This window comes from Sabethes cyaneus, chromosome 3 (assembly GCF_943734655.1).
Source record: "Sabethes cyaneus chromosome 3, idSabCyanKW18_F2, whole genome shotgun sequence".
In the NCBI taxonomy this organism is placed as follows: domain Eukaryota; kingdom Metazoa; phylum Arthropoda; class Insecta; order Diptera; family Culicidae; genus Sabethes; species Sabethes cyaneus.
In genome coordinates, this window is record NC_071355.1 from 135,831,203 (window position 1) to 135,857,958 (window position 26,756).

General features: G+C 39.8%; 1 protein-coding gene across 9 annotated transcripts in view; it reads right to left on the bottom strand.

Annotated features, from left to right (window-relative positions):
* Positions 1–26,756, bottom strand: part of LOC128743620 (lysosomal-associated transmembrane protein 4B) — a 53,569-nt gene that overhangs the window by 19,986 nt on the left and 6,827 nt on the right. For all 9 annotated transcript variants that reach the window (XR_008412313.1, XM_053840226.1, XM_053840230.1 and 6 more), the window contains exon 2: positions 17,795–17,939. Coding sequence is in view for 8 of the 9 variants with exons in the window: in XM_053840226.1 (XP_053696201.1) it covers positions 17,795–17,905 (111 nt within the window). In the remaining variant the exon portion in view is untranslated. The remainder of the gene's footprint in view (positions 1–17,794; positions 17,940–26,756) is intronic.

The window sequence follows — 26,756 nt, forward strand, 5'->3', positions numbered from 1 at the left end:
CTATCACGTGACTTTACTAGGGGAGCTCGTCGCAAATGCCAGCCCTAAGTCGTGTTGTATATCGTGTCCGAATCATGTCCAATAACATAGCCGCCAGTTTACCGAAGTTGAAACCTTACTGGCATCGGCCCCAATGGGTCCCAACGGACCGTTCGGACACCTGGTAGACCAGAAGTTTAAGGTCTAGGTGTCCCTCTCTCCCTGTCTGTTTACAACCACGGGTCCAACCAGAGGGGAGTTTCTGGTTTTTCCCGGGACTTGGTTGTATCACCAGCTGGCACCACGAGGTGGTAGGGGTAAGAGTTGCTATAACTGAAAGTGGTCAGGTTACACTGTTATAGCCACACCAGTGTGTGTGTGTGTGTGTGTGTGTGTGTGTGTGTGTGTGTGTGTGTGTGTGTGTGTGTGTGTGTGTGTGTGTGTGTGTGTGTGTGTGTGTGTGTGTGTGTGTGTGTGTGTGTGTGTGTGTGTGTGTGTGTGTGTGTGTGTGTGTGTGTGTGTGTGTGTGTGTGTGTGTGTGTGTGTGTGTGTGTGTGTGTGTGTGTGTGTGTGTGTGTGTGTGTGTGTGTGTGTGTGTGTGTGTGTGTGTGTGTGTGTGTGTGTGTGTGTGTGTGTGTGTGTGTGTGTGTGTGCGTGTGTGTGTGTGTGTGTGTCTGTTTCTCGGATATGACTTAACCGATTTGATCGCCGTTAAGTTTGTTTGAAAGGTGTTACTGCCTTGCAGATCACTATTGAATTGTTTTGCGGTCCGAGGTTTCGTTTAAAAGTTAGGCCATTGCAAATAATTTCAAAAGTTTTTGACACCCCCCCCCCCCCACACTGGAAATTGGCTTGAAAAATCGGTGGGCAAAAAAATAATTTGTAGGGTATGAGTTAATTTTTTTCATAAAATCAATTGTCTGTGGGTTCTACAGCCTGAAAAACTCGAAAAATGAGTGTACGAGTTGAGTTAATGCTTCTAGCACGAAACAAAAATGGAAATTCAAACAACGAAAGTTTAAATGTGAAAACCAAATCTATTCTTGCTTTTAAAATATACGTTATTATTTTCCATGCAAAAATTTACGAAAACAGACGAAAACGAAAAAAAAAATTTTCGGCCGATTTTCGAAACTCCGTTGTTCGAATTTCTATTTCTGTTTCGTGCTAGAAGAATTAACTCAACTCGTACACTCATTTTTCGAGTTTTCCAGGCTGTAGAACCCACAGACAATTGGTTTTATGAAAAAAAAATTAACACAAATCCTACAAATTATTTTTTTGCCCCCCCAATTTTGGGGGGAGTGACAAAAACTTGTGAAATTATTTGCAATGGCCTAATTTGAAAAAAATCATACACAAAGTCATACACATAAGCATTCCAGTGCGGCGTAAAGCAACCTCGCCGAATAAAACGCCGCTCCTGGAAAAACACGATTTTCAAACTTTATGTACCTTTTTCTCAGAAACTACACAACGTATGCAATTGACTTGTCTTGTGACATACACCTTATGTTTGATAAATTAATATCCCACAAGCATTAGTTGAAGCATATACCTCAATGAACAAGAAAAAAGAAATTACATTGTGCTTAGCTGCGCGACTAATGGAGTGTTAACTAACACATTTATTTACAGGTTATCCCTATGGATTAATGCAATTGAACACAAAAAAATATGCATGGTGAAAGCTATATGTCTAAGTGTCCCCGCGTCTCTGTGTGTCACCGTTGCTAATAGGAATGTTTTATAAAAAATAGTGAACTAGCGGACAATGTTTTTTTTAAATATTAACTATTATTACTATGTGATGCCGTGCAGTAATTTTAGTTTTAATTTAATATGTATTTGTTGTTGAACATCACTTAAAAATGATTGCAAAAAAATTTACGTTGACCCCCTAAAATTGATTTTTGTTGAAAAATGTATTTAAAAATCAACAATTTTTTCTCAAACTACATTATACGATGTAGGTTCACAAACTTCACTTTCCATGTAAATATCATGGATCTTGTTTTATGACTTAGCTATTCCCGTTGACTCACTGTTGACTACTCGCCTACTGTTAGAATACACTGAAGTCGCTTTTTACGCCGTTTTTTTATAAGCGGTTTTTTTTACGCGACTATTTTTATGCGGTTTTCGGAATTTACGCGGTTTTGATTTACGCGGGACGTATCCTGCGCGTAAAAAGCGTCTTGAGTGTAATGTCAATGTTAATTAAGGTGCGACTTGTTCATTTTTGATCAATGTTACTTCTGTCGCCATCCTAATATTTGTGGGGTGTGGCCAAAGTTTCTTGGAAACATCGGGCAGCATTAATGTTGGGAAAATTATAAAAACAAGTTACATGCTACATGTCAGTTTTTGGATAGTACCTACTTGCTAATACACCACGAAAATAGCTGTACAAAATCACGTCGGACTCGATTATCAACTAAATGTGTCGATTATTTGTAGTCGATTATACTACAACATGCAACATTGATGTATTTTATTCATAATTAAATGTTTAGCCGTTAAAAATCAAATCAAAAATTATTTCGCATATGCCATAAACACCAATATCGAGACAATTAAATAAAATAAAATTACAATAAATTTTCATAGTGACTAAAATTCTTAGCGATAATGAAATAGAGAAAAACTGCTAGCCTGATTTTTAGTTAGGTCCTGTAAACTGGGCTAGAATGGTATTCTAAGAGCGCGGACAACCAGGTGTGATTTGTAATACAGTAGGATTTCGAATTAGGCAACAACGGCGTATCGCCTATGTTGCCGAAATCGAAACCGTGCTAAAATCGAGTCCCTTTTTTGAAATGAAATAAATGAATTTAAATGCGTTGGGAATAAACTAAATATTATTAATCAACGATTGCAACTATTTTATCTTTAAAAAGTCCGCTTAGAGCTATCTGTCCGGTGCAATTAAGTTTTTGGTAATCTGCGGTAAGACGTAGTCCTACGACAATAAAAATATGATTGTTCGAAATATCTTATAACCGCCAACTCCACGCGAAAAAGTCATTCATTGACATGCATCATAGAAGCATTTCAATTTCTGTGTACCTCATCGAAATGGAACAACACAAAGCGAACTCTCCAATAAACTGCTTCCAAGTGACTTCTCAGTATCTTTGCTGCTGCAGCGCGCACGCTGGTGAACTATACAGTTCTATGAAGTGTGAATTCACAGTAAGGATCGCGCAGCGAAGTCACACTTATATCTCACACTGAAGTCACACTTGGCCTTCACAATGGCAGTGTAGTTGTTTTCATGTCCGCTTTGTGCGGTGTTTCGGAGCAGAAAAGACGCTGTCGTCAGTTCCATTGCCACTTACACTGCGTCTAGGAGCCAGTGAACTAATGATTATATACCTCTGCATCCTTGCTATTCACTGAGAGAACTGTGCGAATCACTCTTCGCACCCGCTGCAAGTTGAGGTGCTGACCATCCCTGGACAGGACATCATAAGAGGCTTATCGGTAACTAAAAACAGGTCCCTGACAGGACGTCATGCTTTCGTAGCAATGGGTTATACACTCAAGTCGCTTTTTCCGCGAAGGATACGTCTCGCGTAAATCAAAACCGCGTAAATTCCGAAATTCGCGTAAATGAAATCAAAATTTCGCCTAAAAAAACTTTGTGGATTTCAACACTATGCAAAGAAATAGACGTTTTAAGCACATCTGCGTAAATTCCAAAATTCGCGTAAAAAAACCGCGTAAATTCCGAAATTCGCGTAAAAAAACCGCGTAAATTCCGAAATTCGCGTAAAAAACCGCGTAAATTCCGAAATTCGCGTAAAAATAGTCGCGTAAAAAACAAACCGCGTAAAAAGCGACTTCAGTGTATTCTCAGTCAACTCACTGGTCGACTGCTGGACTGCTCGATTGCTCAACTGGTTGACTAGACTACTCGACTGGACTGTTCGTTTAGACTGCTCGACTTGACTGTTCGACTCGACTGCTCGACCCAACTGCTTGACTCGATTGCTCAACTCGCCTGCTCAACTCGATTGCTTGTCGCGATATCATACACGCAACATAAATTTCACGTCGAAATCATAGGAAAATTTATGTGAATATTTTCCATTCAGCTTTTCCTGTACTATTTAGGTACGTGATTTTCAGGTAGTTCGCACGCATTAATGCGTTAACGTGAAAATCAGATAGATGCTATTATTTTTTCCAATAACAGTCAGCTGAAAATCACGTAACTGCCTGTAGAGAAATTTACGTGATTTTTCATGTGGAAAGGACGTGTGGATTATTTTGAGTGTATGGTCGGTGTTAAATCAGAGCGGACCAAGTCGCAAAATTTTAAAACATGAGTTAATGATAGCAAACGATCAAGAATTTTCTAAGTAATATTTTACTCTAATCAGACTACATAAACGTTGCAGAAGTTTTTATTCAGTTAAATAAAATCCAATACGACCATAAAACTATGTTTCAGTTTCCGGCTATGACTCTTTTATGTACAACATCTTAGAGCTATATTATGCAATATAGAAACTCAAAGAACTAATACAAAGATTAAACATCTTCGAAAATACTGGCCAATGGAATGTATCCGCAGTTTTCGGAATTCTGAACAGACAGTTATATTTTCCGGATCGTAAGATTCGGGCTCAACTAGGGATAAATAAGAGCCTATAGCTCAAAACCGTTTTCGGTAAGAAACATCAAAATGTCTCGTAATTTTAGTTTCCTAAAATCCGATTCATTTAAGACGTAGGATCCAAAGATCCTATTACGCAATTTTGTTACTGCAGGACAGTTACAAATTACGTGATATGGTGTACCGTAGTCGGATTCACATAAATTACGATTCAGCTCGTTGAGTCGTACACTAATAAAATTTTAAACCTAACAATTATTGGACATGAACACTTACGTTTTATGTTACTTAAAAAATTATTTTTATATGTTTAAAAATAAATATCAAAAGAAATTTATTATTTATTATGAGGCAGCCCATAAAAGGTATATGGCTTAGAAATTATATTTATGTGTTTGGGTATGAAATGGGGAAGGCAAATGAGGAGCGTCCAATATAGCTCTAGCCATCCCAAGCCCCTACCTAGCGCCTCCACGTGGTCATACCTGGTAATGCTCTATTGAGTAGCCAAGCTAGGAGGTGCGTTGCTGGGTGGTTCCCGGCTGCCTGGTCTCAAAACCGCGGTTTTGGGCAGACGGCGGAGCCACACGGCCTAGCTAACAGGTAAGCCTAATAAGTTATTTTAATTATTTTTTTCGTTTTAGCTTATGAAACTATATTGTAAAAACCTTGGCCAAAACGAGTTTTAATACTGCACATGGATACCAGAATGAAAAATTAATTTAACTATTAGAAGCATTTATGGATATTTATTCCATACGCAGGACTGCTGGTGAGATTGTTCTATTTTTACCATATATATCCCACTTCATCTTAATATCATATTATTAACAGTATTATTATTGATATCATAAATGTGGAAGGCTGGATGACGGAGTGGATTGCCAACCTGAATCCTTAAGGTCTGAAGCAAATATGGCACTTCTCAATTTATTTATTTATTTATTTATTTATTTATTTATTTATTTATTTATTTATTAATATAACATTCATCTGACTAATTGTCTTAATGAAAAATTTCGAAAAGTGACACAAAAATATTATAGTCTACACAATAAAAGCTTTTGTCGAAATTTGTTAGACGGCACACCAAAGTCAAACAGGTCTTCTACTGTACGAAAGGTACGCATGCAGGAGGTTAACGGTTCGTTGAATCCAAACGTCGTGCGGTGAAAGCGGGGCTGAAGCAAACCATTAGAACGGAGGGTACGTTGCGCGGCACGAAAGTTGAGCTGCGATAGAATTCTCGGGCTATCGATTTCGCTATTTATCACTTTTGCTACAAACATTGCTTGCTCAATCTTTCGGCGGCGTTCAAGAGTGTCGATGCCAAGAAGGCGGCAGCGGTCGGGATACGGGGGCAAGTTCGCCGGATCACGCCAAGGTAGATCACGTAGTGCGAATCGGAGGAACCGTTTTTGTACACGTTCTATTCGCAAGTTCCAAACAAGTTGTTGAGGACACCATACTAAACTTGCATATTCAAGTAGCGGTCGCACCAGTGAGCAATATAAGGCCTTTAAGCAATGAGGATCGTTGAAATCCCGAGCAATTTTCGAGATGAAGCCAAGCTGACGTGTTGCCTTAGCGATGACGTTCGTGCGGTGTGAATTGAAAGAGAGCTTCGCATCTAACAAAACACCCAGGTCGCTAACGTGATCTACTCTTGCTAGTTCCTGGTTGTCGATCTGATACTGGAACACTATTGGATTCACAGTGCGGTGAAAGGTTATAACATGACACTTGGCTATACTAATAAGTAACCAGTTACTACGGCACCAGCTTACGAATACCTCCAGGAGCTCTTGTAATCGGCGACAGTCTTCGATGGATCGTATCGGCATATAAAGCTTCAAATCATCGGCGTACACAAGTTTTACGCCAGCACCCAACAGTAATGTAACATCGTTGAAAAATAGTGCGAATAATAGAGGCCCCATGTTACTGCCTTGTGGGACACCAGAATTATTAGTAAACTCAGTAGAACAACATTTATTAAGCTTTACACGGAGAACTCTTTCGCGCAAGTACGAACTCAGCCATGCAGTAAACTTCTGTGATGCACCAAGCCGCGAGATTTTCTTTAACAATATGCCATGATCTATCCGATCGAACGCCGCTTTCAAGTCGGTATAGATTGCATCAACTTGAGCCTTCTGCTCCATGTGGGTAATGCATGTAGACGTAAAATCGAGAAGATTTGTGCAAACAGATCGACCAGGCATAAAGCCGTGTTGATCAGTCGAGATATAGTTTTTTGTTCGGGATAAAACGAAAGTGCTTACAATTATTTCGAACAACTTCGAGGCAGCAGAAAGGCTGGTTATGCCACGATAATTCCTTACATTCCGACGATCACCACTTTTGTATACAGGAAACATAAAAGACTCCTTCCAGATTGTAGGAAATATGCCTTGCTCAAACGATTTGTTGAATATACACCGCAGAGGATCGGCCAGTACAGCTGCACATCGAGCAATAACGACAGATGGAATACCATCCGGTCCCGCAGAGAACGAGCGTTTCAATTTTTTTGCAGCAGCTAGAACCATATCAGCAGTTATATCGAATGTGTTCATGTCAACTAAATCAACAGGAACAGACTGTGAGGCCGTCTCAGATTGCACCTCGGATGCAGTATCAACGGCAAAAACGGAAGCAAAGAATGTTGCAAATAGTTCACACGAATCCAAATTCGACTTTGATTCCGTGTCGTCAAGATAAACATTGCAGGGAATTGAAGCACATTTCCGTTTTGAGTTGACAAAAGTCCAAAAATTTTTTGGTTTCCTTCGAAGATCAGTTTGAACACGCATGACGTATGATTTGTACAACGAAGCATTTACGCGTCGGTATTCATCGCTCAATTGTTTAAAATTACGCTTTGCCGCGCTGGTTTTCCAACAACGGTATTTGCGATGCCAGAAATTGCGCTTTCGTTTCAAGAAACGCAGATGCGGGGTAGTCCACGGGGGTGAAACAGGCTCCTTCACTAGCGGTAAATGACCGTTTAGCCATTGATACAGGATATCACAAAACAGCTTAGCCATATCATCAACGTTGTCATGCTCAGTCAAAATCGCCCAGTTTACGCTTGCCAAATAATCCGTCAAAGCGGCAAAATCTATTTTGCGATAATTCAATGTATTATTTTCGGTCAATGTACATTGCCGGACCGAAATAGGATTGATATTGCAATCCGCAAACAAAGCAATGTTTAAAGGAGGATGATGAGGATCGACGGGCGAAACCAGCGGAGCGACGCAAACGTCCGTCGCACATCGTAGATCGGCAGAACAAAAAACCAAGTCCAATATACGGCCAAGATGATTGTGTTGATTATTTGCCTGACGGAGATTTAAAAAGTTCACACCATCGACAAGCGCCGCGGCAGCAGCAGATAGATGCGATGAATTGGTGTACTGCAGACCATCGTTGCTATTGCTCCAAACAATGCGTGGCTGATTGTAGTCACCGCAAATCAGCAAATTTTCTTCTCTTGTCAACCCGTTGCTCCACAATTCCGAAATCGAAGCAATGTGGCTATCAGCAACACCAACTTGTGAGCGCCTATCTGGTGGAACATATATGCCACAAATTAACAGTTTTGTTCCACGCACTGTAGCACGGACACACACTTGCTCCAAACAACGACCATTCACAGTTTCAACAGCGATGCTGCTATGTTCGTCCGCAACAGCAATTAAAACACCCCCAAAGCTCGTCTTGTGACTGTTATGTCGATTGCGATCACAACGAAAAACATTGTATGCTGATCCGAAAAGCTGCTGGGAATTTATACGATCATCAAGTCCGGTCTCAGTTAATATGATAACATCATAGCTGCATTCACACGTTGTCAAGAATAAATCGTCGATTTTCGTTCTTAGGCCCCTTGCATTTTGATAGTAGCAGGAAATTTCATTCACATTGTCGTTACGGTTACAAGTATTCAAAGTATCAAACACGGGAGCACTAAAATTTTGCCCATTTGGTACGTAACGTACTGCGCTCACTCCATTCTCTCGAGCGGGGGAGCCACGGTTAAACGATTTAAGTTTTTTGGACGATCAAAAAATTCACGGAACAGCATTCCGACCGGCCACGACGAAGGGTTCAGTGCCTGAGGTTTCATATCAGGGTCCAATCCGATTTTGTATGATATAAAAGACATATCGGCAACGTCTTTCCCTTTAGGGACAAGCCGTACTAGATCAACCGGATCGCTAACGTTCAAACAGCGAGACACAATTTTCTGTACATCACTATCGGTCAACACTGGATTTAATCGTGAAAGATACAGCCAAAATTTGTTTGCCTTAGGTGCAATAGAGGGAACCGGAAGGTCACTCAGGTCAATAATGTTTGTTCCAACATCAGAAGGGGCATCAACGATCGTTTTTTCATCGGTGCGCCGGCGTTTAACCGAACGATTGGCCCAAGCCGGTGTTTTAGGAGTAGGCACGGGCCAGTCGAGTTGCTGTTGAGTGGGTAAAGACAAATTGTCTATTTTTTTGCTCAGCGCATCCACGACGTCAGCAAGTTGTTGAACTTTGACCGGCAGTTCAGGCGAGTAAGGCACATTTGGAGATCCATGTTGAATGTCTGCTATATATAAACGAATGCTGCGACCATTTAATTCGTTTTTGCAGGCAGTACACAACAGTATGAGCTTCCCCTGGGCAAACGATTCCTTTAACCCGCGTGAGTTAATGCCACAGCAGGTTTGGCTAATATGCATAAAGCCATCACAAAATCCGCAGCGAAGCGGCTCAATATCGTTGATATCGTTCTTGCATTCCAAGCATTGTTTTTTCTCCATTGCGCTTCACACTTGATTTGTCGCACACGGGTGACGAACACAGGCAAGGCAGAAAACTTAACGAAGATGATGATGGAAGAATGCTTATTGTTCGAAGCGGCCGGCACTGGATAATAATCGTAGGCGAAATATCACAAATCAAAACTCGATAGACGCCTAATTCACTCTAAGTAGCTAAATAAACGATTGCGAAAAGCGGAGCACCAACTTTCGGTTTAAACTAACGCTTTTACAACGCAAATTTCGCGACGATTTAGGAGCGATTAAAACGGTGTATACACGATCCGATTTAACGAACAATTAACATTCAAAACAATTCAAAACAAACAAATCATAACGTGGGTTAAAGTTGGTACAGCGAAATTGATTATTACATGGAAGGATCCTAATGCTGGAAGGCGACTCTTATAACCCCGGAATGCGCACAAGTGCCTCTGCTTGTGGGTCCGCCCAATCCCTTTTGGCCCTTCTGTAACAACATTAGTGTGAAATTCATTTGATAATCAAATTTGGATCTACTGTAATTTTACCCACATACATTGGCAAGTCCTTGAAATGATGGTGGCTTTCCCCTACTACTACTACTACTACTACTAGAAATTATATTTATGTGTTTCATATCCTATAGTCGAAAATTATGTGCTCTTGTACATACTTTTAATGGGGCCATAAATGTTATTCAGAGTGTTCCCACGCATCATTTATTCGTTGACTTCAAAGCCGCATATGATACCATCGACCGGAAAGAGCTATGGAAAATCATGGACGAGAACAGCTTCCCCAGGAAGCTCATCAAATTGATTAAATCTACGATGGATGGTACACAGTGCTGTGTTCGGATTTCGAACAAGTCAAGTTCATTCGAATCACACAGAGGGCTTCGTCAAGGTGATGATCGTTCATGCCTGCTGTTCAACATAGCGCTACAAGGTGTTATGAACCGAGCGGATGTCAACACTACAGGGCACTATGTTCAACAAATCTGTCTAGTCAATTCGTCTGCTTTGCTGATGACATGGATATTATCGACAGAACATCTGTGGCGGTGGCTGAACAGTACACCAGACTAAAGCGCGAAGCAAAAAAGATTGGGTTAAAGGTAAATACGTCTAAAACAAAGTACATGCTGGCCAGCGGAACCGAGGCCAAACGACACCACTTGGGCAGTAGTATATTGATCGACGGCGATGAGTTTGAGGTAGTCGATGAATTTGTCTACCTTGGCTCACTGGTAACGGCGGACAATGATACCAGCTGTGAGATTCGGTGGCGTATTATTAGCGGAAGTCGTGCTTACTATGGGCTCCACAAGCAATTGCGGTCGAGCAGACTAAGTCCCCGTACAAGGTGCACCCTGTACAAGACGCTTATTGACCGGTTGTTCTCTACGGGCATGAAACATGGACAATGCTCGAGGAAGACCTGCGAGTGCTCGGAGTTTTCGAACGACGAGTGCTAAGAACGATCTTCGGCGGTGTACAGGAGAACGGAGTATGGAGGCGGAGGATGAACCATGAACTCGCACAGCTCTATGATGAAGCTGGACGGATACGATGAGCAGGACATGTTGCAAGAATGCCGGACAACTACCCTGCAAAGATGGTGTTCGCCTCAAATCCGGTAGGAACAAGACGACCAGGAGCGCAGCGAGCAAGATGGTTAGACCAGGTGGAGCGAGATTTGGCGGAGAGTACTCGGTGTCCGAGCGGTAGCCCTCAACCGAGTTACATGGAGAAACTTTGTTCAACAGGCTTTGTCTTAGGATGGCAATGATTTTTATGTGTTTCATACATATATGTTATTTGTCAGATCAAAATCAAAAAATTATGTATACACTTACAAAATTTTAAACCTAATTATAGGACCTGAACACATACTTTTCATGTTACATAAAACATTATATTTATTTGTTTAAATATAAATATCAAAAGAAATTTCTTATTTATTATGAGGCAGCCCATGAAAGGTATATGACTTACAAATTATATTTATGTGTGAACTGCCATAGAAATCATGATTCATCTTCTTATATATAACTAGCTGACCCGACAAACTTCGTATTGCCACAAATTAACCTGTGTTTTGCATAAATCATGAATCTCGGATGATCTTTGTCACAATCTCGAGTTTTGCAAGCCCCCCAGTGGGCGGCGCTTCCGACGGCGGGTCACCGGCAACACTCGCGACCGTCTCGTCCTGAATGATTTAGTGTTACTATAGATAATTTTTGTGGTCTTGTATTGACTAATGTTTTATGGAAGTCTCTAATTTCTCGAGTTCGATTAGTTTTTGAGTTTCGTAAAAATTTCTGTTTTATTTGTATGAGAGTCAATATCCCCCTACCACAGGGGTGAGAGGTCTCTAACTATCGTAAAATAAATTCAAGACTCCAAAATCTCCCACATGCCAAATTTGGTTCCATTTGCTTGATTAGTTCTCAAGTTATAAGGAAATTTGAATTTCATTTGTATGGGAGCTCCCCTCTTAAAAGGGGAAGGGGTCATAATTCACCATAGAAAAAATTTCAGCCATCTAAAACTCCCACATGCCAAATTTGGTTCCATTTGATTGATTAGTTCTCGAGATAAGAGGAAATTTGCATTTCATTTGTATGGAAGCCCACCCTATTAAAGGGGAGATGGGCCATAACTCGCTTTCTAAAGAAGAGAGGGGTCTCAATTCACCATAGAAAAAAATCTTGCGTCCAAAACCACTTACATGTCAAATTTGGTTCCATTTGCTTGATTAGTTCTCGAGTTATGAGGAAATTTGTTTTTCATTTGTATGGGAGCCCCCCCTCTTAAAGTGGGGAAATCCATAGAAAATATACCATAGAAAATATTCTTGCCTACAAAAACACCCACATGATAAATTTGGTTCCATTTGCTTGATTAGTTCTAGAGTTATGAGGAAATTTGTATTTCGTTTGTATGAGAGCCCCCTCTCTTAAAAAGGTAAGGGGTCCTAATTCAACATAGAAAAAATGGTTGCCTCCAAAAACACCCACATGCCAAATATGGTTCCATTTGCTTGATTAGTTCTTGAATTCTGAGGAAATTTGTATTTCATTTGTGTAGAAGCACCCCCTCTTAAAGTTGGGAGGGGTCCTAATTCATCATAGAAAATATTTTTGCCTCCAGAAACCTCCACATGCCAAATTTGGTTCTATTTGCTTGATTAGTTCTCGAGTTATGAGGAAATTTGAATTTCATTTGTATCGGAGCCCCCCCTCCTAAACTGGGTAGGGGTCCCAATTCATCATAGAAAAAAATTTTGTCTCCAAAAACACCCACGTGCCAAATTTGGTTCCATTTGCTTGATTAGTTCTCGAATTATGAGGAAATTTGTATTTCGTTTGTATAGGAGCCCCCCCTCTTAAAATTGGGAGGGGTCCTAATTCACCATAGAAAATATTCTTGCCCTCGAAAACTTCCACATGCCAAATTTGGTTTCATTTGCTTGATTAGCTCTCGAGTTATGAGGAAATTTGTATTTCATTTGTATAGGAGCCCCCCCTCCTAAAGTGAGGAGGGGTCCCAGTTCATCATAGAAAAAATTTTTGTCTCCAAAAACACCCACGTGTCAAATTTGGTTCCATTTGCTTGATTAGTTCTCGAATTATGAGGAAATTTGTATTTCGTTTGTATAGGAGCCCCTCCTTTTAAAGTGGGGATGGGTCCTTATTTACCATAGAAAACATTCTTGCCCTCGAAAACTTTCACATGCCAAATTTGGTTCCATTTGCTTGATTAGTTCTTCAGTTATGAGGAAATTTGTATTTCATGTGTATAGGATCCCCCCCTCCTAAAACGGGGAGGGGTCCCAATTTATCATAGAAAAAATTTTTGTCTCCAAAAACACCCACATGCCAAATTTGGTTCCATTTGCTTAATTACTTCTCGAGTTATGAGGAAAATTGTGTTTTTTTGGTACAGGAGCCCCCCCTCTTAAAGTGGGGAGGGGTCCTAATTTACTATAGAAAATATTCTTGCCCTCGAAAACCTTCACATGCCAAATTTGGTTCCAGTTGTTCGATTAGTTCTCGAGTTATGAGGAAATTTGTATGGAAGCCCCCCCTTTTAAAGAGGAGAGGAGTTATAATTCCCCTTATAAAGAGGGGAGGGGTCTCAATTGACCATAGAATAAATTCTTGTCACCGAAAATACTCACATGCCAAATTGTGTTCTATTTGCTTGTTTAAATTATGCTTGTTGTCGAATTATGCAGAAATTTGTGTTTCATTTGTATGGGACCCCCCCCCCTCTTAGTGGGGGGAGGGGTTTCTAACCATCACTAAAACCTTTCCTGGCCCCAAAAAACCTCTACATGCATATTTTCATGCCGATTGGTTCAGTAGTTTTCGATTCTATAAGGAACATACGGACAGACAGACTTCTTTATAGGTATAGATATAAATATGGATTTCTGTCTGTCTGTCTGTCGGGATGTTCCTTATAGAATCAAAAACTACTGAACCAATCGGCGTGAAAATTTGCATATAGAGGTTTTCGGGGCCAGGAAAGGTTTTAGTGATGGTTAGAGACACCTCCCCCACTAAGAGGGGGGGCTCCCATACAAATGAAATACAAATTTCCTCATAACTCGAGAACTAATCAAGCAAATGGAACCAAATTTGGCATGTACGTGTTTTTGGAGGTAAGAATTTTTCTATGATGAATTATGACCCCTCCCCACTTTAGGAGGCGGGGGGGGGGGCTCCGATACAAATGAAATACAAATTTCCTCATAACTCGAGAACTAATCAAGCAAATAGAACCAAATTTGGCATGTGGAGGTTTTTGGAGGCAAAAATATTTTCTATGGTGAATTAGGACCCCTCCCCGCTTTAAGCGAGTGGGCTTCTACACAAATGAAACACAGATTTCCTCATAATTCGAGAACTAATCAAGCAAATGGAACCATATTTGGAATGTGGGTGTTTTTGGAGGCAACCATTTTTTCTATGATGAATTAGGACCCCTTACCTTTTAGGAGGGGGGCTCCCATACAAACGAAATACAAATTTCCTCATAACTCTAGAACTAATCAAGCAAATGGAACCAAATTTAGCATGTGGGTGTTTTTGTAGGCAAGAATATTTTCTATGGTGAATTAGGACCCCTCCCCACTTTTGGAGGGGGAGGGGAGCTCCTATACGAATGAAAAACAAATTTCCTCATAACTTGAGAATAAATCCATCAAAGGGAACCAAATTTGACATGTAAGTGATTTTGGAGGCAAGATTTTTTTCTATGGTGAATTAAGACCCCTCTCCTCTTTAGAAAGCGACTTATGACCCATCTCCCTTTTAATAGGGTGGGCTTCCATACAAATGAAATGCAAATTTCCTCTTATCTCAAGAGCTAATCAAGCAAATGGAACCAAATTTGGCATGTGGGAGTTTAAGCTGGCAGAAATTTTTTCTATGGTGAATTACGACCCCTTCCCCTATTAAGAGGGGGGGCTCCCATACAAATTAAATACAAATTTCCTTATAACTTGAGTACTAATCAAGCAAATGGAACCAAATTTGGCATGTGGGGCTTTTAGGGGGCAGAAATTTGTTCTATGATGAATTAAGACCCCTCCCCTGTGTAGGAGGGGGGCTCCCATACAAATGAAATTCAAATTTCTTTATAACTTGAGAACTAATCAAGCAAATGGAACCAAATTTGGCATGTTGGAGATTTTGGAGTCTTGAATTTATTTTATGATAGTTAGAGACCTCTTACCCCTGTGTTAGGGGGATATGGACTCTCATACGAATAAAACAGAAATTTTCGCGAAACTCAAAAACTAATCGAACTGCGGGGGAGGCAACTCCCCGCAGAAATCACTACTGTCTAGGTTTATTTGTTTTCCTAGGTCTATCTGGGTTTCCTGGAACGAGCGACAGCGAGTAAGGAGAGGATCGCGAAAGGGTACTTTCCACAAAAAAGTTTTCCGTGTAATGGTACATTCCGCTGAAGGTTTTTCGCAAAATGATATTCGGCGAAATGTTGTACAATCATGGGGAATATTACTATCCGCTTTCTGGCTATGCAATGAGGGGACAGGGGAGTTGTTTTCTACTTTACTGTGAGGAAAAACTGCAAATTTGTATATTGAACTACCCATTACTGGTAACTAATAAGCATTAACATAAGCAGCAAATCAGCGTATCTGACATTTTATACTGCACGTTGTTGTATATTAGCTTTTTGACTGCATAAGTGTTGTAAATTGGCATCCAAAATTGTATTTAAATTCTTCGTGTCGGTAATTAGCTGTAAATTAGCATTGTCAGCACTATAAGAAGGTTATCAGTAAAGTAGCTGTATATTTTGCCAAAATAGCATTTAAGGCGACTTAAATGCTTGTTGGCCTACATTTGAATAGCATTGGTGATGCTTATTGGTTACCTGGATTGCTTTCATAGTTACGTAACTGCCAAAATGAATCTTCTAAGGTTGAACTCCTCAGAAACTTGCAAAACTCGAGATTGTGACAAAGATCATCCGAGATTCATGATTTATGTACAATACAGGTTAATTTGTGGCAATACGAAGTTTGTCGGGTCAGCTAGTATCCTATAAATTATGCTATTGTACATACTTTTGGAGGGGCCATAAATGTTATTCATGGCGATACAAATAATATTCATGTGCCTCACACATATATGTTATTTGTCAGATCAAATTGCAAAAAATTATGTAGTTTCACACATTAACATTCGAATCGTAGAAGCGCAGAGCGCGAGCTCCATTGGTTTTTCTACGTCTTGATAATAAGACGATAGATGTTTTGCTCGCATTTACCGAAAGTGCAGTTTCTCGGCACCACGTTTCCACGACGCGTAGTGCCTACTGCATTAAGTCAAGTAATGTGCTTATGCACTTTCCAACTACTAGGCTGAGATAGTCATCCGCATAACCATATGATGGATAGTCTAGACCATTAAGTTTCCTCAATAGGCCATCCGCCACAAGGTTCCATAAAAGAGGCGAGAGAACGCCACCTTGTAAACATCCACAAACACTTTGCTTCCAAATGCTTGCTTGCCGTAACGACGAAAAAAGCAATCGGTTACTAAGCATTTGTTCTATCCACTTTATGATTATTGAAGGCACATTATGATAACGAGCAGCCTCCAAAATGGAAGCGAAAGATATGTTGTCAAACGCGCCTTCAATATCCAATAAAGTTCCTAAGCAAGATTGCTTTCGTGAAAAAGCAATCTCAATCCTATTCACAACAACATGTAATAAAGTAGAGTGTAGACTTGCCATTTTGATAAGCATGTTGTGCTGAATGAAGAGGAACTTCTACTAAGCTTGTTTCGCATCCTTTTCAGAATGTGTTTGAAGTATTTAAATCCTTTTTGCAGTAGAATAGGGTATATTCCATCTGTTCCAGGAGATTTGTATGGAGAGAAGCTGTTCACGGCCCACTCAATCGCTTCAGTTGTGACAAGGCTCCGAGCGAAAGCCCATGAGTATAAGCCACCTAAAACGATTTCTGGATTGTTTCGAACTTCAGGTTCTACATAGCCTGGAAAGTGACTATAGAAGAGGCATTCCAGGATTTCATTGTCATTCGAGCAGTATTCGCCGTTCGAACTTCGAATGTTATTAACCTGATATTCTTTCGATTTTGACAGTATTTTATTTAGTCGACTTGCCTCGCCAAAACTGGAAACGTTCTGCAGCAACCTGTGCCAGCTAGTGCGTGATGAAGATCGTAGAGCCTTTGCATAGGGTTTCCACGCCATCCCTACGACGTCTATTCCAGGATCTCCTGCATCGTTTATTCAGTTCCGTGAGATGAGAGTTCCACCATGGTGTTCCTCTAGTCGTTTTGATAGTTTTTAGCCCGAATGAGTGAACATGTGCATATATATCACCTCTGTTTCCTAACTCCTATCTCTACCCCCACGTGGTGCCGGCTGGGGTATGGCAGCCAAGGTCGCGCGTTGTGGTGCGCAACCTGCCTGCGTTAGCTGTCATAATTGGCAAATTATCCTAATTCCAAGCCCGTAACGGCAATTATTTACGACTATGATTCAATTTATTTCCATTATTTTATTTTTAGAAATGACAACCGTAGTTGCTGCATAGTAGATTTTCCAGAAAATTTTGATAGCTAAGGTTTGGAATAAAATTTTGTAAAACATCTTTCCATAAAACTGATACGAACCGGCTAAAATAGCATATATGAGTATATTTTACAGACAGTTAAATTATGTTACGAAGACGCATCGATTTTTATTCTATTTAGATAAATGTATTTAGATAAATGGTATGACAAACGTTCTTTTCACCATAAGGTGGAAATAATCGTTTTTTTAAATAATCGGGGTTTATCTCATTATATAACTTCAATATACTTACCAAATGCCAGACGCCAATAATAATTGTTGCTGTACGAACATGAAGACCAAAGCAACATGTCCATTCTTTGTTTCTCAATGAAGGACCCATTTTAAGACGAATCCTTAACATGACTGAGATTGTGTTGCCTCCACTATTTTTATATCTGTAAAGTAGTAAGTCGATATTCGAATATACAAAAATTGTTATTAAAAATATCAGCCTAACTCAATAATTACAATAAAACAATACAACAAATTTTCCGTATTATATATGGTGCGCGCATTATTACTGAACACGACAATTCGAAACAGTCGTGTATCGAACAGTCGAGATAGCCAATCTCGGCCACTGACAGGCCACGCCGGAGGCGAAGCCCCAAGCATACCCGACAGTACACTGTCGTGAATCACATATCAGTCCCATTTTTTTTGGAGTTTCCTATTTAAATGGGACTGTTATGCGATTCACGGCAGTACAAACGTTACAACGGTTTTTGAACGCCATTCGGGGATCGTTAAGGCCCAGACACAATGCATACGGATTTTACTACGTTGCGGAAATTTGACAGAAAACCCATGGAAAAACTGTCAATTTGCCGCAACGTAGTGATATCCGTATGCATTGTGTTTGGGGCTTTACAATCAGTACACTCTTAAATGATTCTATCCGTAAATAGGTCAGATTTAGCTAAAGCTAGATTGAAACTACTCAAAATACCCTTAAAATGTACAAACTCAAATTTTGGGTAAAAAATTCAACCAATTTTGGCTATTTGCTACCGATAATTGAATTCTCTGTGACAAATAATGCACTTTCAAGTTTCTACTGAAGACGAATATCCGAACTCCGGCAAATTACTAATATAAGCGTTTATTCGTGCGCTTGCTTCTGGAAGGCTAATCATCCTTTTTACATTCAATGTCACCCTTTTTTATTCTTCTATTTTATGCTATGCCTACTATTTATTCCTCCTACAGTTCGGTCATCCTGACGAAATACATCATCCTCGATGTGCATTATTTTAAATCATTGTCCTGTGGTTTCCATAATTTATATTTGTAGGATCGGCATATTCGATCGAATATGACTGTGAATGGAATACGAGTAATCTGGCATCCTTCCATATCAGTAATCACATAACGATTGTTTGGAAGTACTTTACTAATTACAAATGGACCTTTGAATTGTGCTTGCAATTTAGTTGATCCTCCAGGAATAGTATGGTGAGGAATATAAACCAAATCTTCTTGTTAAACTATTCAATTTACATTTCGCATCATACTGCTTTTTATTATAGTTTTGAATGGCCTTGTTTGTTGCAATGGCTTTTTCTCTAATTTTTATTAAATCTCTTATCTCAGGATTCTCTGATTCTCTGTCGTACCCCGAATAAAACTAGAGACGGCGTGTTGGCAATTGAGCGACAATAAGTGTTATTTATAAAATACTCTGCACCTAATAATATTGGACCAAATCCCCTACTGTGTTACCTAACTCATAACGAACCCCTATTTCCGAAATTCTAAAATCCCTCATGCTTTTATTTTTGGAGTAAACATGTAATTTCTTTTGTTGATATTTATATGTTCTATTCGAATTTATGATCAATTAAACGAAAGCCCACAAAGTTAGTGAGTTACAAACCTCCCCCGTATAATCGTTATGAGTCAGGTAACACAGTAGAAGAATTATCATCAATTAGTTTAGCTAATATCAGTCTAAGCACACTATTGAATTTTTCAACTTGGCCATTTGCTTGTGGACAAGCAGATGCTGTTAATATGTTTTACTAAAAATTCATTTATAATATATATTCTTGAAACCTCTAGACGTAAGGCAGCTTTTTCTATCTGATACCATCTGTGAATGTGCCGAGTAATTATTGAAATAAATTCATAAGCATTTCAAAACTTCACTTGTATTGGTCATTTTACAAGCAAACAGCCTAATAAATTTCGAAAAGGCATCCACTACTACAAAAATATATTTATATTTACGTCTCTTTTTTCAACAATATTTAAAAATCCAGACGAATATTGATGGACAAGACACAAACACGTATTGCTGTTACAAAATTTAAGCATAAAACCCCGAATTAATCCACCTAGCGGCGTGACCTAGCCGTTCTACTCTTGGCTATATTTTTAAATATAATTTCTGTAGTCCTCAAAATCCTTCTTTAACGGTAAAATTCACAAGAACATACTGCGTGCGATTATATATTAGATGTTTTTTCCCAACGGTGAGTAAATATTTGTATGTGTCATTTAATTTACTTTATCAACACCTTCTTTTTTATCATATTTAAGTGATTTAAACATGTATCCCGCATTTTGCACCTTACTGGACACCGCAGTCTAAAAGTGCGACTGGCACAAAAAGTGCGACAATGCGAATGCTGTGAGTAAGAAAGAGAAAGAGTGACAACTGCAATGTTGCTGTTTTGTTTTGTCATATACATTGGCATTAGAGAAAATAATCTGGATTAACCTTTACGTCCCAACATCAAAAATGAAGGTACTTTCAGTTACACTTTTGACTCTATCTTCACTGATTTTCAATCGATTTTTATGCAACTAGTCTTAAAAGAACCACATTAGATTGGCCTTAAATGGAAAAATATACTGGTAAATTATGGTTCCATTTTCTCGGAGATATTCCAGATTGCGGTGGGATTTTTTTTGACGTCATAAGTAACAGATGAAATAAAATTAGAAATCTGCTTATCTGACTGCGCAAAAGTTATCCATTTTATTTGTAGTCACTAATAATGACTTTTACACTAACCTGTAATGCGCTGGCATACGCCTCACACTCCGGAACATCCGTTATCGGTTCTACCGGAACTCAAAAGTGGTCATCTAGTATTCTCTTCGAAAATATGGCAAATGGGGTATCAAATGACAGGATTTTTCAACACGAGCTCTTTAGTGCATATTTGGATGTATTTTGAGTCGATCTGGACATTCCGGAACATCCGGCATCGATTCTACCGGGCCTCAAAAGTTTCCATTTGGAATTCTCTTCGAGAATATGGCAAATGGGGTATCAAATCACAGGATTTTTCAACACGAGCTCGTTAGTGAACATTTGGATGTACTTTGAGTCGATCTGGACATTCCGGAATATCCGTCATTGGTTCTACCGAAACTCAAAAGTGGTCATTTGGAATTCTCTTCGAAAACATGGCAAATGGGGTATCAAATGACAGGATTTTTCAATACGAGCACTTTGGTGGACAGGATGTTTTTAAAGAGAATTACAAATGGCCACTTTTGAGGTCCGGTGGAACCGACGCCGGATGTTCCGGAATGTCCAGATCGACTCAAAATACATCCTAATGTCCACTAAAGTGTGTGTGTTGAAAAATCCTGTCATTTGATACCCCATTTGCCATGTTTTTGAAGAGAATTCCAAATGGTCACTTTTGAGGGCCGGTAGAACCGATGCCGGATGTTCCGGATTGTGCAGATCGACTCAAAATACATCCAAATATGCACTGAAGAGCTCGTGTTGAAAAATCATGTCATTTGATACCCCATTTGCCATATTTTCGAAGAGAATACTAAATGATGACTTTTGAGTTGCTGTAGAACCGTCAACGGATGTTCCGGAGCGTGAGGCTCTACAGGATAGTGTTAAAGTCATTATTAGTGACTACAAATAAAATGAATAATTTTTGCGCAGTTAGTTAAGCAGATTTCTGTTACTTATGACGTCAAAAAAAAATCCCACCGTCTGGAATATCTCCGGGAAAATGGAACCATAATTTACCAGTATTTACCAGGCCAATCTAATGTGATTCTGTTAAGACTAGTTGCATAAAAATCGATTGAAAATCAGTGGAGGTAGAGCCAAAAGTGTAACTGAAAGTACCTTCATTTTTGATGTCGGGACGTAAAGGTTAATCCAGGTACAGCTGCAAAGCACAGTAATATTAACAAAAAAGCGAAGCGTAAACAAACCAAGGCTGTGAACTAGAAATACTCACAGTAAGAGATACGCGGAAACTAAAGCCAACGATTTGGCATCAGTGTACAAGAACTGCCAGCACTTGCTGCGGAGCAAAATGCTGTAGCAGTGTGACTTGATTGTTTCCAACATGATCCACTTCTGTTTTGTTTGCATCAATTTTGCACAATAGAGCGATATATTTTTCAACTTAATCAGTGTAAAATGCATTGCAAAGCCTTATACACACTGTGTCCGAGTATAATATTCAAGGTGCGTGACAATAGCTTAAGTAGATTTCATAACTATTTCAATACTTGTTAATCAAACATTTAACCAAAAAGTATGCGTGTTCGATTGGCTCCCTTTTGACAACTCTCGCTGCTTGATTGGCTCCCAAGATGGCTGCTTCCGCGTATCTCTCACCTCTGAGTATTTCTAGTGACATTTCCCGTTCGTTGTTTGTGTTTTTTCGATCGGAATTCATCGGATTCATGTTTTGGTTACCTGTTGACACCGGTGATCTTCCGAACGCGAAGATGGACCCTCCAAGACATTCGGACAGGATGACGAATAGCGGACCGCCAGGGAATCGGGCTCTTTACGCGGTTTCAGATGTACCAGTGAGCGACGGTACTCGGTTCCTTCCACATTCACCAGATACGAGCGATCATTAAATCGTTGCGAAATCCTTCCCTCCGTCCACCCTTTATTGATTTCAGGATGAAGTTGTACATAAACTGGCGATCCAATCTGCAACTCAGGTAAATTACGTGATTTACGATCATAATGTAATTTATAGTGTCTACGATTCGTTTCAATTTTAGTGGACACATCCTCTTCTATCTTTGGCAGCAACTTCGCTGCAGAGGGTGGCACACCACACCGAATGGAACGAGATAGTAGTCGAGCTGCTGGACTCGAGCCCATCTTGTTTGGAATATTTCTCCAATGCAATAAATCGTACCAAAAGTCTGTACCGCTTTCGTCGGATTTTTTCATCACATTCTTCGCTATTTTAACTGCCGACTCAGCCTTACCATTCGCTTGTTGATGATGCGGTGCGGAAGTTGCCAATTCGAAGTCCCAGTCTGAAGCAAATTTAGCCATTTTCTGATTAGCGAAGTTGGTACCGTTGTCCGTGATGACACGTTGTGGGACTTCGAAGCGTGCGATATTTTACTTACAGGCATCTATCACTGACTCAGGACTTAAGTCTTTAAGCAAGTTGATATCAAAGAAATCCGAATAATGATCAACCGTGATTAGAAATTTGCGCTTCGAGCCTTTTTGGTCACAGAAGAATACATCAATGGAGATGAGCTGAAAGGGGTGAATTGGAATATCGTGGCTTTTCATCTCCGGATTTTGTTGCGATGCCGCATATTTAGCACATACACTACAATTTTTCACTACGTCCTTAATTTGTGCCGACATACCCGGCCAAAAAAGATTTGCCCAAGCTAGCTTTAGTGTTGCTTCAACACCATTGCGACTTGCATGTCAGCTAGTGATTAATTTATTACGAAGCACAAACAGAATTACAATGCAGTCTTTTCGAAAAATCAAACCATCTTGAAATGCTAATTCATTCCTGAAGCCAAAATATATTTTCTCGCTGTCTGGAACCCGATCTATGGATTGAGGCCAGCCATTTTGAATACAGTCCATCACACGTTGCATGGACTGGTCTGATTCCGTTTCCTGGATGATTTCTTCAATTCTTGCACTAGAAACCTGAAGATACTTGCTGAGCTTGACTTCTTTGATTTTATCAAAAACTTCAAAGATATTTTGTTTCTTGTATTCCTCACATTGTCGCAGATTCGGTAAAGGGGCACGAGATAGCGCATCGGCGATTATATTTTCTTTCCCAGTGACGTATTCAACGGAAAGATTATAACGCTGAAGATTCAATAGCATATGCTGCAATCGACGAGGTGCTGACAACGGTTTTTTAAAAATATTCAGAAGAGGCTTGTGATCCGTTCGAATTGTTGTCTTGGGATTGCCAACTACTAGCTGATCAAATCTAACGCAGGCAAACAATATAGCGAGAAATTCTTTTTCAATCTGCGCGTGTAAGCGTTTCTCTCGGCTGGTGTAAGCTTTCGTGAAGCGTATCCAACAATACCATTATTTTGAAATACAGCGGATCCAAGACCAATTCAGCTAGCGTCACATTCTATGAATAGCGGTTGGCAAACATCATAATAACGCAATGTTGTGAGATCGGCGACTAATGCTTTGACGTCATTAAACTCTTTCTTCAATTTACGTCCACTTCCAGGGTATAGATTCCGAAATCAGTTTACGTAGATTCGCCAAATTGTCACTAAGGTTTTTGATAAAGCGTCCGAGGTAAGTGACCATACCCACGAATCTATGAACTTCTTTTCGGGTCATTGACCTCGGGAAATCTCTGATTGCGGATACCTTTGCTTCATCCGGTTTCAGACCTTGATCGGTGAGAAAGTGGCCGTAAAACGTAATCGATCTTGTACATAATTTCAGCCTACTCTTATTCAACTTTACGTTGTTTTCCTTTAGGCGACATAGCAGTTAATCCAGATTTTCATTGTGATTTTTGAGAGCTTTTTCAAATGTTTCTCCAACCCCGTATATAAAAAGGTCGTCAGCGATACACTCTACACCTTTTAGGCCTTGGATCACCTCTTGCAATTTGAGTTGAAAGATTTCTGGTGCTGGTGCTATACCAAATGGCAAACGCGTCCATCGGTATCGACCGAAAGGGGTCCAGAAGGTAGTTAATTTACTGCTTGGTTCATCGACAGCTACTTGCCAAAAGCCTTTTTTGGTGTCAACAGTGGAGAAAATTTTCGCTTTGCCCAGTTCCGGTAATATCTCGTCCAAGGTAACAAATTGTAGACGAGGTCTTTTCAGCACCTTATTCAAAATTACAGGATCTAGACAAATGCGAGCCCCAGAGTCACGTTGGACGATCACAATATTACTCACCCATTCAGTGTGTTTGGTTTCTCTTACAATAATTCCATCCTTTTCGAGGCTTTCCAGTTCGGCTTTGAGCTTACTGCGCATTGCAATAGGCACACGGCGAGGAGGTTGTATTGACGGAGTGATGGTGTCGTCTATCTCCAGTGACACTATTCCGGGAAGTTTTCCGTAACCGCTGAACAAATCTTTATGATTTTCCACGATCTGCTGCGCCTTTGCTCGATGTATGTTAAGCAGGTTATCTTGTTGAGAACTGGTAGCTGGTTCAGGTTGACCAAATGAGACCGTGTTATAAAATTTGACGAGACCAAGTTCTCGTGAATCGTTCGCTGACAGTAAAGGACGATGGTCGACGCCTACTACTTGCAAGACAAGAACGAATTTTTACCTAAACGACAACATGGCACTTTGACTCGACCCAACACTTTGATGGAATTTCCTCCAAAACTCTGAAGTCGGGATTTGGAAGGCAGAATGGGTGGACTCTCCGCATCGCTAGTATTAGCACCCGTATCTACTTCACAAAGAATAGGTATCCATTTTTTACCGAATTTTAGATGTAATTCAGCCAGCACATTTTCCTCTGAGTTCGAATTGTCATAAATTTTACCGATTTCGTATTTCGTCCGTTTCCTCGCATGACGATTCGCTGTTTGCAGACGATGTGTCTGATTCAGTAGCATTCTCCTTTATTTCTTTTACCCGTTTCGACTTGTGTGGCTAATCACCCTATTCTGTATTTCGAACGAGTCTTTATTTCGTTCGACTTGCTTCGAACGACATGTTTTGCCCATTTGATTTTGCTGGCGGAAATTTCGTTCGAAATACCAAGTCGTTCGAAATATAGAATAGCGATGTTAGTCTTCTTACGAACCTTATACATTTTCTCGAAATGGTTTTTCTTCTTACAACGGTGGCAAGCGTTTTCCTAACGCCGGACAAGAACCTTTTGAAAATTCGTGGTAGTCTCCACAGAATTTACGTCGCATTGACTTTTGATTGGATTTGAAGACTTTATTTACGTCGGACTGTAGTACAGGCGGACCTCCTAGCTCATGAGATCGTTGCGACACTATTTCTTCTGTCCTGCGTATTGCGCTCTTCACACTCAATTGGACTGCACAGTTATAAAGTGCAACCTTCAAAACTGTGATGAAAAGTGTGCTACTGATAATATCGCTAGTAATCTTATATCGATAATACCATCAAACTTTATCGTCACGGAAGAATATCGAAAATTGGAGGTTTTAAAGTGAAACCTTCTTCTTGGCTTGTTATTATTTTAACATTTTTGTTCTATTTCTTACGTATTTTTGATTATACTATCATATTATCGTTATTAATTATTAACGATAAAAAACTTTATCAATAATCGTTATAGGTTTTGATCGGCATTTCCCATCATTACAACTCTCCCATTTGAGCTGGCATTTGAATTAGCAGTGGCGCCAGTACCAGTTGTAGGAAAAGCAAATAGTATTTAATTTTTCATATATTTCATATATGCTGCATATTTGTTCAAGTTATGAATTATGCGTGGAATTATGTATTTAGAAACTATTTTTATACTATTCTTAGCGTCGATAACAACTCTACGTACGCATTAGAAGTCAATAGGAATCAACCAAGATTCATGGTTTTTTTTCCATGAAATTTTGGCAACTTTTCTCACCTACAAAATGTGTGACTGAACAAGCGTGTGTTCAAAATCCAACTTTCAATGCAAAGAGCAATAAATCGACAGCTTTGTCCAGTGTGATATCCGTATCAGTCATCATCTTAGTGCGGAGGTTGGGCCATTTATTCGCCGTAGCTACTTTGAATGCGATAAGCTCAAGTTCTAGGTCTCGCAGCTTAGCCATCTTTGCAAGTATTTTGAGACGGACTATGAAATCATCGATAGTTTCACCTGGCGACTGAACAGCCGAGAAGAAATCGAGCCGATCAACAATGATATTTCTCTTGCTCGCGACTTTATTTTTAATTGCTGACAAAGGAGCGTCCGGATTCATTTGTTGCTCTACGGTTAACTCAAAGCTAAAAAACTTTCTTC